The 16319-nt window shown below is 46.2% G+C and overlaps 1 protein-coding gene across 1 annotated transcript in view; it reads right to left on the bottom strand.

Annotated features, from left to right (window-relative positions):
• Positions 1-5717, bottom strand: part of LMNB1 (lamin B1) — a 505711-nt gene extending 499994 nt beyond the window's left edge. The window contains exon 1 of the mRNA XM_069625602.1: positions 5046-5717. Coding sequence (XP_069481703.1) covers positions 5046-5410 — 365 coding nt within the window. The 5' untranslated portion in view covers positions 5411-5717. The remainder of the gene's footprint in view (positions 1-5045) is intronic.
• Between the last annotated feature and the right edge of the window lie 10602 nt (positions 5718-16319).

The following is a 16319-nucleotide window of genomic DNA, read 5'->3' as shown; positions in this document are numbered from 1 at the left end:
ATGCCAGGCTTATAATTTGCGTGGATGTGCAGATAAAATAAGCTATGCCTACCCTAATTTGCATATGTGGAGACATCACTGGAAGTTATTACACATAAAATTACCTATATAGTCCGATACTCATGGGATGAGGGTATGTTGCATTACAAAACGTTTATTCAAATAAGCCAAGCGACAAGTCACTTGATTTGCAGACTAAAAAAAGTGACATCATATCAAGCAATACCGTGGGCGAGCTTTGTGTAGTGTACACATTGGAATTGAATAGCTTGTGGGCACTCATTTTGGCGGATAACAGCGAAATACAATGTGCCACACTCACACACTTTAGTTAACTGTGAAGTCGGATTTGAGGCCTGTCTGAAATATAAGGCACTAATAAAAAATAACCTAAACTAGAGTGCAAAGTAATGTGAATCCATCCCCCGAGTTTGGGAAACGTACATTCAAGACACATCAAAAAGGTATTGTGTTATAAGGTCACCTTCTTGTAGTCCTTGTTGGACAGCCTCCTGCTTGAGATTACATATCATGTGAGGGGAAAAGTCAAGTGAAGACTTGTCAGAAACAATAGTTCATAAGTGAACCATCACTATTAAGGAGCTTCCCATTTCAATGCTCCGCTGAGAACATTGCGTGTTACCCATTTGTGAGGTCCTAGTGGAAGCCCTGTTGAATTGGCAAGAGTAGCGAAGTCCGAGCCTCTGCTGTCGTACAAGGGGCGCATGTCTCGCACTTTCCCTGATTTAAAGTATGGTAATACAATTTTGCTTAAAAAAATATTTGCCAGTCTCAACTAATGTATGCCTTGTAATATGCCTGAATGCAACACAGTAGAGATCCAAGCAGAAATAATGGCATAATCAAGGGTTGTGAACATAATGAAGCCACAGCAGACCAAGTTTTAGTCATAAACCTGCCCTGTATAAACTTCATCCCAAAACAAATAAATAATCCACTAAATATTTAGTTAAGTTAACTAGAAATCTGGGAAACCCAGTAAACAAAATCAGAGTTACCAAAAATAACTAGGGACAAAAACACGTTTAAAGCTCAAATTCACGTGGAGCCCAGAGTACTTTGGTTTGCATACAATACAACCCTCCCACAGAGGGGGTACAACACAGCCAGAATACCTGGAGACCATGCAAATGTCAGCAGTGTGCAGTACAAAAAATACATTAAAATTTTAACAGCTAGAGATCATTGCGATTATTAAAACTTCAATTTTGAAACAAAAACACAGAAGCAAAGTAGATTAACATACGGATATTTGTGTAATCACATACTGGCCGTTTTACAACAGTGGCCTGGTTGAGAAAAGTGCAAAATGTGGACAACATGCAATTTTGGGCATTTTCGTGACGACGCCTTTGCAGAATCCGCAACTCCTCTTAGTAGCCCGGCCACGTATCTTCAGTATGCCAAATTATTTAATATTCACCAGCACACGCAACGAAGACATGGACGACACAAGAGGCAGTGGTTTAGGAGTACACAATCAACAGAAATAGCCCCCGCTATCTACATAGCCCTCATGCTCGCCACACAAGCAGCTATGCAGATTGTAAATCCTGCACTGGGACCTTGACCTTGCATGCACTACAGCATTGGAATGACAAAACCCGGTAGAAAAAACATCCCTACAGCTGTCGGGCACAACCAGTATTCAGGCCAAAAAATAGATAAATGTGCATATAATGTGTCCGGCATGATACCGAAAAAGTAAACAGTTATTAGGCATATAAACCAGTAAATTTAGAAAAGTAACCTAGATTAATCCAATACTGCTACTTTGGGTTATTTTGAAGGGGGTGTGTTGGAACAATTACACACCCTATGATCTCAAGAGAACTCAATATAAAGTTTTAGGATTGTACCAGTTATTGCGGTGCCAGTCAAAACACCCCACAAGCATATAAATCCACATAACTGGGTGCAGCAAAACGCTCTGTGAAGCACAGCAACGTCCAGGTTAATGTGCAGACACTTATCTTTTAGGCCATCCGGTGGCCTTAAGTAAGATGCCAGTAAAGTTGATTTTAACCAATGGCTTAGCTGAAGGAATAGGCCAAGGTATCAACAACCTGCGGCTTGCCAGGTGAAGAAATCGACTGTAAATTCAGCTCAAAGGGCAGTAGTGTTCATACCAAAATTTCAGAGGCCCGATTAGTAATGACAGCCTTATGGTCATAGAATTGCTCTAAAGGATCCTCCGACACCAAAGAAGCGGCCCACTGAAGTAAAATAATCTGGCACGGGGTCAGGCGGGGCTGTGGCTACAACACCCAGCATTTGAGATAGGCTGTCTCACAGAGCCAGCAGGCGCACGGTTGTAGGCTAAAAAGGAGGTGCCTGTCGGCTTGGCAAAAGCGTGTCTATATGTATACATGTGTAGTCACAATCAGATTATTGGTGAAGTGGGAGAATGGGACAAAAGACTCACCCCAATCTCCTCACGCCCCTGGCCTAGAGGATCGCAACCCTGACACCCGCCACGAGATGAATTTGCCTATCTACCAGATGACCAAATACCCTGGTACAGGAACATACGGATGTGCCCATCGGCCTGCCCACCAGCCTGTCCTGCTCAAGCCGACACCTGCGGCATGGATGAACTCGACTAAACCTTTCAACAGTAAATAGACACATCAACCATGCACACTGGACACCCCCACACCAATCCACACGAAGAACATATTCAGTGCTATGACGTAGGTGACAGACACCCACTGACGCGCATCTTTATTATTTTTCACATAGGTTTTCCAAAATGCAGAAACGCACAAAGCACTCATCTAAAACGCTTGCTGACGCTTCTCCTAACCCTTGCATTGCGATGAAAATACAACGAAGACATGATACTGCCTATGAAGCACTGTGATACCGCAACTTAAAGTGCCGTGCATTAAACATCCCCACCTATGCACCAGGCCCAAGTAGGCCGCAAGCAAGAGCCTCCACGAACATTGCCGACCCTGCAGAACGAGCCCAGCGAGGGGGCAATGTTGCAACTCGCATGCCACCAGCCAAAGCCAAGGTCACACCTGCAAGCTAAGCCAGGCACACAGTGGAAAATACAACTTTAAATGTGCAGAATTCTGCCTCAACCACGGTGTCTCCTCACGTGACCAAGCCAAACCTGACGGGGTGCCAGACCCAGGAGGGAAAAGTCGCCTGGGTCCCATGTTTGGGACACAGGCTGCAACAATGAAATGACCCAATGGACACCTACAGCGATGGGAATGGTCTGCTCTCAGGCATATGAGCAAATCCATGCATTGTCTGCACAAACACATAGTTACATATTGTTGCAAATGACAGGTACACCGCGAGCTGGGAACAACGATGGTCCCAGGCTGGGGGGCTCGCGAGTGGACCAATCAGAACATGGGGCACTCATCACTGACGCCATTAACCTTAGCCAATCATTAGGGGTCTTCGTGTAACAATTTTCAAGTATCTAATAGAAGGGACAACCCAAGTATACCACCTGACTGACCCTTAGCCACTAACAGCGTTCTCTATACGTATGCTATACTAACCCTACCACTCGAGGAACCAATCCAGAGTGGCGATAGGTTTTTTGCTAACTTTCCCAGGTGACGCAAGTAGCACGTCATACTGAGGCAAAAAGGGGCCTGCGAGCCCCACGAATTTCGAGAGTCAGGACAGACGCGTACGATCCTAGACCCATCCCTGCCGTTATTCAATAAACAGCAGAACCACCTTGCTTCTTGTGTGTGTCTCATACTCATTTTTGGGATACGCGGGAGGAGTTGGGGCCTCCCAGCCCGGAGGTCCGCGGAAGGCCCAGCCGACCCCAGGAGAAACCCCCCCCCCCCCAACACTGGAGACATATCTCCGCGTGGGGGCTCATGCATGATTTTAAGGAAGTAGGAAGAAGCGAGATATCGCTATCACCATTACTCATAGATAACTGTTCGCTTGCTAGCTCTTCATTATCTATGTCGGTGATACGACTTCACGTGAGCATGAAGTCAATACAAAGTCACGGTCTAGACCCAGCATACCAGAATACTAAGACCACCAATTCTGGTACAAAATACACACGTGCAAATCGGGCAGACCAGCTGACCCTTAAAAATGCACTACCAAAGCAATCTGTAAAGATGGGTGCTGGGCAATGACTGACTGACATCCTGGGATGTACCAGTGACTTCTTTAATAAGTTTGTTTCTTGTACATAACATCATGTACACAAGTTAAGGGCAACATGCACCAGCATGCTCTCTCAGGAGGTCTACATCTCCAAGTGACTCACAGATCACCACTCATACATCAACCTCCCCTCAGGCTGCATTCTCCATCACTCACTCCAGCATTCCACGCATTCTACTCATGGCTACGCTATCCCGTTGTCAAAACGTTGCCTTGCTGATAACAAATGGGGCATTTAAAGAATTAGCCCAAGAGGAAAAAACTGGTAGCAAAAGGCGTTAGAATCTGTATAGTACGACAGTGCATTGCAAATACACTCCAACACATGTATATACAACGGACCCGGACATCGAAATATAAAACGTAAACAAAACGTAGGCGTTGACGAACAGACCAAGGCTACTCCTTGCAGGTCCCCTGCTCACCAGATGGGTTTACGCACTCCCGATCCCACCATATAGTGGCAGGGTCTCACTGTACCATAAACGCAGACTTGGAGGAAAATAAAGCACCCAGCATGCAGCAGACACGCCGCAACCACGGCACCAACACCAGCCAACGCCACGGCTGACTTGCACACCGAACAAAAGAAAAACAAACAGGAAAGGGTAAAGCGAAGCCACCCCTGGCCCACTGCCTTCCACAAAAGACGCTCACCTACTGAATTACCTCTTAACAGACACCCCAGTACACTACACACTGCCCTCTCCTGCGTGATGCTGCTGCAATGCATCCTGCTCACGCATATCGGTGTGCAATGTCAGTCAGTCCCCCTGGGATCTGCTTTCCCCTTGCCGGATCGGCTTTCCCCTCGCCACGCCCCCCACAACACAGTAACACCCCCACACGCCGCGCTCGCTCACCCGCTCTGCAGCTGCTCGTGCCCGGAGCGCAGGGTGCTGAGCTCGATCTGCAGTTGGGCGCGCTCCCTGGCGGTGTCGTCCAGCGCTCTCCGGGCGTCGGCCAACTCGGTCTCGTAGAGCTGGCGCAGGCCCGTGAGCTCGCGGCTGCGCACGTCCTCGCGCTCGGTCACCTGCAGCCGCAAGCCGCTGTTCTCCGCCTCCAGGCTGCGCACCTTGTCTATGTAGATGGCCAGGCGGTCGTTCAGGTGGCGCAGCTCCTCCTTCTCCTGCAGCCGGGAGATACGCGTGGGGCTGAGCGGGGTGCCCGCCGCGCTGCCCCGGCGCGAGCTGGAGCGGGAGCCCTGCACAGGGGTGGAAGTGGCCATGGTGCCGGCCGGCGTGCTGGAGAGATCCAACAACGCAAACTAGACAACGGGCAGGAGCTAACAAAGCACGCTTCGCCTGTTCAAATTCGCAAAATAATTCGTTTCGAATTGCAAACGTCAGTTACTAGCTAGCGTATTTAAAAAATAGTTAAAAGCGGTAAAGGCAGAACAGGGATTGTAAAAATGCTCTGGGACGTAATCTCTGCTTACTGCCTCCCGCGTTCTGAGCCCCAGTCAGCGGCTAACTCCAGTCCCCAGGCAAATGAAAGAAACAGACACTAAAGAGGCGTGGCCCCGGGCAAAATGGGACTGGCCACCCCGCGCGCTTTGCTAGACCTCACGTGATGCACGTATGCCCAATGGAATTACGAGGTGGCGCGAGGAGCTAAATTCAAACAGCTGCGCAAGCAGGGAGGCGGTTTGTTACATCTTAAACGAGTTGTAGGGGTTGTCAGCAGAGGGAGGGAGACGAGAACGTGCACGCGGTGTAAACAAATTTGACAACCTCATCCCACCCAGTACCTGCTGTTGACGCTTGCCACTGTCAGTATTGTAAAGTGATGCAAACCTGCCTCATGCTTTTAACTTTCACGATGAGGACCTACATGACATGAAGCTTAGCACCATTGCATTATCCACTGGCCTTGCTTACCGACAGTGGTGGAAATGCAAAAAATGTTAAAGCGGTTCCCATATAGGCCGGGGGTGACCATAGTTTGGAGGAGTGGGCGGTGCTTCGAGGGGGCGGAGCTGACCGTTGAACTGTGCTTAAAGGAAATATTCAAAATAATACTTTAACAATGGTGCAATTTCTTTCATGCTGCTGCTTTACAAGCTCCATGCTGTATACCAATTCCACTTTAAATACCATGGCAGCGGTTGGATCACCACAGGCGAGCAAACCACAGCGATAACATTTTTGAAACACCCGCCACGAAACACCCGCCACTGACATATAATAGGCTTAAATCTCCTCTGGCCTACTGTGTAAAATTTCCAAACAGAAAGCGTCGAAGCATCTTCCTAAGAACACGACTGAATCTGCTCCACACTAGAGAAATCATGGGAATAAGAAGTCAGGCCACTGTAACTACATGTAGACTGTGTCAATCCGAGGACTCGACAGAAACAGTTCGCCATCTTCTACTAAATTGCCCCACTCTTAACCCAGAGCACTTAGCCTATTTGGAACCCCTATGGGTTAATTCTGTCTTGGTGGAAAAAGACACATGGTGGTCCTGCCTGATCTCGGGGGAAAAAGCACGCTTGGCTGTAGCGACATGCAAACTATTGGAAGCTGCCTTCACAAAAATCAATACCAAAGTCTCCATTTAGCAATCTGGACACTATTAGATCCAATGAGAAACCACAACAGTATCACAAATTCCATAGCAAAACCTGACTATAGCTCTGGGAGTGGGTTGCCAGTGAATTCGTCGAAAAAAATTGGTCGACCAGACAAATGGTCGAATCAAATTGGTCGAAAACCATTTCGTCAAATTTTTTTTTTTTTCTATTTTAACCTTTTTTTTTTTTTTTGGGGGGGTCCCCCCCCCAAACCCCTTTTTTTCTCTAAAAACCCATTTTTTTAACAAAACGAAAACCCAAAAATAAATATATAAATAAAAAAAAATTTTCGACGAAATGGTTTTCGACCAAATTGCAGTCGACCAGTTTTTTTTCGACGAGTTGACTGGACACCCTGGGAGTGGACAGTACATGGAAGCGGTTCACTACTTCCTGCAGCTCCAGATACATTTGGCACAGATCGGCTTCTCCTGACTGTCGGTCATATTCAGAGTTCCTGGGCTTGAACAACCCTTCTAAATATATAAACAATTCTGAACTTCGTGAAACTGCTCGTCTGAGCTTGTGTATTTACATGGAAAACTGAATTTCACACAAGTTGATTCGATTTGAGTTGATCTTCTACCTTGTAAAAATCATTTGTTTTCTTTTTCTTAATTATATACAAGTAAGTAAAAAAAAATTAAAAACATACCATGGCAGTGGTGCACTCAAAATGCTGTTGGTAAGGCAGTGATTTTCAGTACATTAACGGATCCATAGACACGCTCTACAGTAGAAGGCTACCATGGTAGCTCAGCGGGTTGTGAGAGCATTGCTGAGATGTTATATATTAAAAACTGGTTGATAATTGTCTGACTTTTTGTAATTCGTTATAAAATAACAAGTGGTATAAAATGTGTTTGGCCAGGGCATGGGTTGAGCTAGTTGCTTGCTTATATTCAGGGAGGAAGTGGGGGTATTTCTGCCCCTGTAGTGAAAATCAAGTTGGCACCCATAAACCCACAGCTTCATTTCATATTAAGCATTTATTTGTGATTAAGCAGTTTGACAAGCATATAATATCTTTATAAATATAACCTGTGATAAAACAAAGGAAGCGGCACAAAACGTACAGGTTATTTGTGTGGTAGATGACAAAAGAAAAAACACACATCAAAGAAAACTATTGAATGTACGTTTAAGCAGCATATTTGAGTATACAAAGGACTTTTTTTTTTCTATGAAAGGGTAAGATGCACATTTGGAAAACATTAATAGTGTGCCCAGCTTGTATGAAGCCTGTTTTTAACAGTGATGGCCCCACACCAGTGATGGTCGTGCTCTGATTACTTACCAGTAATCTTAATTACTCCTAATCCTACTCTTCCTCCTCACAGTACTTACTTCATGAGGCCCCTGGCGCCGACACAGGACCTTCTTTTATTTCTTTTGTTCTGCACTTTTCTGGGAGAGGATGGTCGTCAGTACTGTGAGGAAGAAGAGTAGGACCAGGAGTAATGAAGATTTCCGTTAAAGTAACCAGAGCGTTACCTTCACGTCCACTCTTCCTCGTCCCAGTACTTAGTTCATGAGGCATAGCACAGCAGCAACGGGGAGAGGTCCCAATGAGACACAGAGGCAGAAGTGCAGCAACAAAAAGCACACCTTTATTGACTCCAAAAATCACATCCCAACCGACAAAACACCAACCCCTAAGGAACCATCCCTGCAGTGGGAGACATTCAACCGATAGTGGTTGACAAAGTTGCTCTGATCCACCCAGGTGGCAGCCCTACATGTCTCCTGTAGAGAAACCCCCAAGCATCCACCCAATAAGCAGCCAAACCCCTGGTAGAGCGACCCTGAATGTGGTCAGGTACAGGCAGGCCAGAAGCCACATAAGCCATGGAGACATCAGTACGGATCCACCGGCTACTGGAAATCACTGAGGCCTGCCGCCCGCACCAGCAGGGCCAAAAGTAACCGAGAGACTATCAGACTTCCGGAAAAAGGGCCGTCCGAGCCAAATATTCCAGAACCGCTTGCCACACATAAATGGCATGCCAAGCCACCTCATCTGGCGCCTGCGGATCCTGGAAATACGCAGCGAGAACCAGATCCTAAGAAGTGTGAAACCGAGACACAACTTTAGGCAGAAACTTTGGATGACATCGCAAAACCACAGAGTCCGGCAGAACTCTCAAGAAAGGGGGTGGGCACAACAGAGACCCAACCTCCCGTAGCCTACGAGCAGATGTGACAGCAATCAGGAAAGCAGTCTTCATAGTAAGGTGCTTGATATCAATTTCCGACAGGGGCTCAAAGGGAGTCCCCTGAAGGAAGCGTAAGACTAGAGGGAGATCCCAAGGGTGAAGGCCCTTATAGGTACAATGACAGGAAGCATAGAGACCCCAAATAAACTTCCCCACTAAGGCCTCCCCATCTAGGTGGCCATCAGTGACCCCCAAGAGGATTTTAATAGAGGCCCATTGGGAGCAAAGTGTGGAGATTGCCAGGCCCTTGTCAAAACCCTACTGGAGGAAGTGGTGAATAGCGGGCAGACTGGAACATAGGTGGGGATCCCAGACCGCCCACACCAAGCCGGAAAGTGGCCCTAGTGCCTATCATACGCCTTCAGAGTAGAAGGCCTTCGAGCATTAAGGATAGACTCGACGACAGGACCTGAAAAAAACTCTGGGAGACTAACCGAGACCGTGCAATAGTCAAACCGCCCATTGAATCTTACTGACCCCGAACCCCAGACCCACCTGCAGGGGATAGGGCCACCTCGGAACCAACCAAGGCTCCTGGGGCCAAAGTTCCACGAGGGAGGGAAACCAGCTCAGACGGGGCCAAAACGGAACAATCAACAGCACAGTCACCCCGCTTTCCCTGATGCGCTGAACCACCCGGGGAAAAAGGGGGAGAGGAGGGAATGCATAAAGGAGACACCAAGGCCACTCCACAGTGAGGGCATCCACCCCCCATTCTCCTTCGGCCAGGATCTGGGAGCAGAAGAGAGGTACCTTCGGAGAGCCAAGAGACGCAAAGAGATCTAGAACTGGGAGCCCAAACCTGACGCAGATCTCTGCAAACACCCTGTACGACAGAATCAGTTCCGAAGAGGAGGGGAATCGGCGGCTGAGTAGATCCACCCGAGCATTTGTCCACCCCCCTGACATAAGAGGCCACCAGGGATAACAGGTGTGACTCCCCCCCAGGAACCTATCTGAGCCGCCAGAGCATTCAAGGAGCGGCCGGACCTCCCCTGGCCAAAGCTGTGGTATTGTCCGCCTGGACCAACACCACCCAGCCTTCCACAAACATCCCGAAGTACAACAGGGCCTGGAGAATGGCACACAAATCCATCCAATTGGACGATCGACTAACCACCTCCAGAGCCCACAACCCCATGGCCATCGAGGGGGACCTGCTCCATGAGGACGCAGATATAGCAAACGCCTTTGCTGCCTTTTATAAAAGTCTCCACGCCTCTACGGAAACCTCACCCGCAGGTGCGTCCCCACACTACCTGTATGCCATCGTGCTCCCCAGGCTCTCCGGGGCCCAGTCTGAAAAGTTGGAAGCGGAAGTCATAGAGGAGGAGCAAACCACAGTATTGTCCCAGCACCAACCCGGCAAAACCCCAGGCTCTAATGGCTTCCCCGCCGAAACTTGGCGGAGAATGGGCGATTCAGTGGCAGGTCATATGCACTGCATGCTGCTGTGCTCTTGCACAGATGGTATGCTCCCGCATGACCTTAGGCAGGCCACCATCATTGTGATTCCCAAACCTGGGAAACCCCCGGACCTCTGTGCTTCATACAGACCCATTTCACTCATCAATGGGGAGGTTAAAATCCTAAAAGAGAAAATAGAAGAGGGCCCAAAAGGTGGGGCCCTCCCGTCCCCTGCACACTATTTACTGATGCCACATAGGGCCTTCAAATATATAGATATAAATCTATCAATGTATAAATATATAACAGCAGTTTTGTTAGTTGAGCATATAACGATTTATTTGGCAAAGAAGAAAACAAAATAAAATTTGCCAAAAAGCACAATCTGTTATACAAAGTAATTCATGATGTATGACATATTAAAACAAATTGCGATGAAGCAATAAATGATGAAGAGATGATGCTGTCCAATTGTGGGGTGGCCGACGCGTTTCGAGGGTAACCTCTTCTTCATAAGGGCCCAATTGAACTGTTGACAACATTACAAAGAGACAAAAAGTAAAATCTTTTATTTTATTTCCATACCAGTCAAGGACTGACTGACAAGCTGTACATAACTCGAGATGCTAGCGAGATGGTGAAAAGCAGAATACTGGAGATCTAGTATGGTGAAAAGAGTGAACTCTCAGATAAAAGAGAAATACTCTATACTAATAACTAAACCCATAACAAAGGAGATGTATTGTGTGAGATCCACCTACATGGTGGGATCTAGAAAATGGCGTGATAAAAGATTGAACAGATCGAGATAAGCCAAAGGCGGTAGTGGGTTATAAATAGCAAGGACCACCCTTGAATAGTGAAAAAGCAGAGACAATATGGGGAGCGTGTATAAGAAAAAAACCTTACCCCTCCTATGGACGGGAAAAGAAAAAAGAAAAACTCCAAAAGAGCGTTACTGAATAAAATAAATAATACTTAGAATGAACCGGAAACGGTTTTAAAGAATGCACTCACTCGAGTTGCGGGACGGGTAGCCAAGGTATCAGGGGCATCCGTGTGGTCAACAAATATTTGAAACAATTATACGATGCAGGGCATCTGCAAAGAGACACGTACTGCTGGCACCTAAGTGGGGACACATACATTTCTGTTATACTGAAGAGAAATGAACATGGGGTCTCCCAACCGGGCAAAGAAATCCAAGTAGCGGTAGCTTACCTATACAGTGTGTAGAACACTGTTAGTGGAAACTGAAACCGGCAGGCAATGGCTCCGCACGGTCGTGACCTAGGAAACGAACTGTGCTGGGGACACGCCGTCAGACGTAAAAAGGAAACTAAATAATAAACATAAAAAAGGGGGCATAGAGGACGGTGAGTGAGGAATATGGGGGCCATCTTGCAATGGCGCATAGTGCAAACGTACTCATAAGGACTGACCAGAGATCAGGATGAATAAGAAAGGTAGAGTAAATATGTTCCATAGTGAAATTTAGGAATTCTGGTGTTCACCATCGTAACGCATTTTATAATTTAGGTACTAAAAAAACAGAAATTTGTGAATAGTACAGTAATCATTACAGTCATGATAGATAACACAAATGGTACATGCAGTTTACTCTAAATAGTCCAAAACAAATCATATAGAGTAATGAGGCTGCTCATTATATAGTGAAACAGTTATGATACAATGGCAAGGGGATTGAGGGCAAGGATAAGAGATTGCGATATAGCCTATTACTCATACAAGGTTCGAAATTTAGGAATTCTGGTGTTCACCATCGTAACGCATTTTATAATTTAGGTACTAAAAAAGCAGAAATTTGTGAATAGTACAGTAATCATTACAGTCATGATAGATAACACAAATGGTACATGCAGTTTACTCTAAATAGTCCAAAACCAATCATATAGAGTCATGAGGCTACTCATTATATAGTGAAACAAGTATGATACAATGGCAAGGGGATTGAGGACAAGGATAAGAGATTGCGATATAGCCTATTACTCATACAAGGTTCGAACCCATAGAAAGATGGTTCAATAGGTCATTCGTGGACAAGTGCAAACAATTAAGTAAATATAGGCAAATCAAACAAAGGAGAATACAGTTCCTTTGGAGAAAACATCAAAGTCACAACAGTTGTAATGAAATAGAATATTAAAGTAGTGTAAACAAAAAATTGTTTTAAATCCGGGATACAGACACTTGTGTATAGTAATTGGCAATGTAGTATGTGGATTTCACAATTAACTATAGAAAGCAACTCAAAGAGAATTCATCATTCAGACCCTTAGGTTGCAAAGTGTCAAGTGTGTGGATCCAGTACTTCTCTCGCTGTGACAACAGGGATTGGTAATTGCCACCTCTGGGTGGACGTTTGACAATTTCTATAACTTGAAATTTAATTTGTGCAATCGTGTGTTGGAATTCGATGAAATGCCTTGCCACTGGGGATCTGAGATTCTTACATCTGATGGTGGATTTGTGTTCTGACCATCTTTCTTTGATGGGTCTTATGGTTTGTCCTATGTATAATTTACCACAGGGACATTTCAATGAATAGATGACACCTGCGGAGAGGCAGGTGGAAAAATCTCTGATTTTGAATTTCTTCCCAGTTTGTGGGTGAGATATCGTTTCACCTTTTATAACATTGTTACAGTTCGTACAATTCAAGCAAGGAAATGTACCCTTCTTTATGGTACTCAGTACAAGTTGTTTGTCTTTAGGAGGTCTTTCCGCTCTCACTAGTTTATCTTTGAGATTGTGTCCACGTCTAAAGGCCATCATTGGTGCTTTAGGAAATAATTTCAGGAGAAAGGGATCATTGTGTAGTATGGTCCAATTTTTACGCAAAGTTTTGCTGATTTGGAAACTCTGTCGTGAATACTTTGAAATGTAGAGTAGCGGTGTGGGTTTGTCTTTGACTTTAGGGATGCGTAGTTGTTCCTTCGTGAAGGTCTCTGATCTGTTGCGGGCTTCTCCTATGACAGTATCTGGATACCCCCTAGAACCAAATCGTTCAACTAAAAATGAACATTCTGAGTCAAGGCCTGCTGGATCTGAGATAATTCTCTTCAATCTTAACATTTGACTGAATGGTAGGCTTTTAAGCATGGGTTTAGGATGGAAATAGCTGAAATGTAAAAGATTGTTCACGTCTGTTGGTTTATGGTACACCGTGGTGTCGATGTGACCCTCTTTGATCTGTAAGCTCACATCCAAAAAATGTAATGAAGGATCCCCTACTTCCATTGTGAATTTGATTGTGTTATTTACTGAATTCAGATGTTCCAAAAAGAGATCCAATTCATCTCGTGTTCCACACCAAATACCAAAGATATCATCTATATAACGTTTCCAGGTCAAGATTTTGAATGACCAAAATGGGTGCTCCAACACGTTTTCTTTTTCAAATTTATACATGTAGGTGTTAGCATAAACCGGAGCCATGGCAGACCCCATTGAAGTACCTGATGATTGTACATAATATTGGCCCTGAAATCTAAAATAACTATTGTGAAGAATTATTTCCAATAATTCCACAATAAATTCTTTATTCCCTCTTATATGTTCATGATTCAACAGAAGCCAGAGTACAGCATCGACCCCTTCGATGTGGGGAATAGAGGTGTAAAGGCTGCATACATCCATACTAAAGAGAATACAGCTAGTGTCCAGGGCTATGATTTCTTGTAAACAATTGAGGAAGTCTGTAGTATCCTTCAGGTAGGTTGGTATTTTCTGAATTAGAGGTTGAAGTAAATGATCCACATAGATGGCCAAGGGGTCAAATATGCTATCGGTTCCCGCAACTATTGGTCTGAGTGGCGGATTAATATTGTCTTTATGAACCTTTGGTAGGCCATAGAACACAGGCGTGATTGGATATTTGTTTATAAGGAACTGACTTGTTTTTAAATCAATCCAGTTGTTTTCCAAAGCATTGTCAACAGCTTTCTGGATGATGGCTTTGATGTACGTTTAAGCAGCATATTTGAGTATACAAAGGACTTTTTTTTTTCTATGAAAGGGTAAGATGCACATTTGGAAAACATTAATAGTGTGCCCAGCTTGTATGAAGCCTGTTTTTAACAGTGATGGCCCCACACCAGTGATGGTCGTGCTCTGATTACTTACCAGTAATTTTAATTACTCCTAATCTTCCTCCTCACAGTACTTACTTCATGAGGCCCCTGGCGCCGACACAGGACCTTCTTTTATTTCTTTTGTTCTGCACTTTTCTGGGAGAGGATGGTCGTCAGTACTGTGAGGAAGAAGAGTAGGACCAGGAGTAATGAAGATTTCCGTTAAAGTAACCAGAGCGTTACCTTCACGTCCACTCTTCCTCGTCCCAGTACTTAGTTCATGAGGCATAGCACAGCAGCAACGGGGAGAGGTCCCAATGAGACACAGAGGCAGAAGTGCAGCAACAAAAAGCACACCTTTATTGACTCCAAAAATCACATCCCAACCGACAAAACACCAACCCCTAAGGAACCATCCCTGCAGTGGGAGACATTCAACCGATAGTGGTTGACAAAGTTGCTCTGATCCACCCAGGTGGCAGCCCTACATGTCTCCTGTAGAGAAACCCCCAAGCATCCACCCAATAAGCAGCCAAACCCCTGGTAGAGCGACCCTGAATGTGGTCAGGTACAGGCAGGCCAGAAGCCACATAAGCCATGGAGACATCAGTACGGATCCACCGGCTACTGGAAATCACTGAGGCCTGCCGCCCGCACCAGCAGGGCCAAAAGTAACCGAGAGACTATCAGACTTCCGGAAAAAGGGCCGTCCGAGCCAAATATTCCAGAACCGCTTGCCACACATAAATGGCATGCCAAGCCACCTCATCTGGCGCCTGCGGATCCTGGAAATACGCAGCGAGAACCAGATCCTAAGAAGTGTGAAACCGAGACACAACTTTAGGCAGAAACTTTGGATGACATCGCAAAACCACAGAGTCCGGCAGAACTCTCAAGAAAGGGGGTGGGCACAACAGAGACCCAACCTCCCGCAGCCTACGAGCAGATGTGACAGCAATCAGGAAAGCAGTCTTCATAGTAAGGTGCTTGATATCAATTTCCGACAGGGGCTCAAAGGGAGTCCCCTGAAGGAAGCGTAAGACTAGAGGGAGATCCCAAGGGTGAAGGCCCTTATAGGTACAATGACAGGAAGCATAGAGACCCCAAATAAACTTCCCCACTAAGGCCTCCCCATCTAGGTGGCCATCAGTGACCCCCAAGAGGATTTTAATAGAGGCCCATTGGGAGCAAAGTGTGGAGATTGCCAGGCCCTTGTCAAAACCCTACTGGAGGAAGTGGTGAATAGCGGGCAGACTGGAACATAGGTGGGGATCCCAGACCGCCCACACCAAGCCGGAAAGTGGCCCTAGTGCCTATCATACGCCTTCAGAGTAGAAGGCCTTCGAGCATTAAGGATAGACTCGACGACAGGACCTGAAAAAAACTCTGGGAGACTAACCGAGACCGTGCAATAGTCAAACCGCCCATTGAATCTTACTGACCCCGAACCCCAGACCCACCTGCAGGGGATAGGGCCACCTCGGAACCAACCAAGGCTCCTGGGGCCAAAGTTCCACGAGGGAGGGAAACCAGCTCAGACGGGGCCAAAACGGAACAATCAACAGCACAGTCACCCCGCTTTCCCTGATGCGCTGAACCACCCGGGGAAAAAGGGGGAGAGGAGGGAATGCATAAAGGAGACACCAAGGCCACTCCACAGTGAGGGCATCCACCCCCCATTCTCCTTCGGCCAGGATCTGGGAGCAGAAGAGAGGTACCTTCGGAGAGCCAAGAGACGCAAAGAGATCTAGAACTGGGAGCCCAAACCTGACGCAGATCTCTGCAAACACCCTGTACGACAGAATCAGTTCCGAAGAGGAGGGGAATCGGCGGCTGAGTAGATCC

Source organism: Ambystoma mexicanum, chromosome 6p, assembly GCF_040938575.1.
Source record: "Ambystoma mexicanum isolate Mex_15411 chromosome 6p, UKY_AmexF1_1, whole genome shotgun sequence".
Classification (NCBI taxonomy): Eukaryota; Metazoa; Chordata; class Amphibia; order Caudata; family Ambystomatidae; genus Ambystoma; species Ambystoma mexicanum.
Note: the sequence above shows the minus strand (reverse complement) of the source record. Positions and strands in the feature narration are given on the sequence as shown.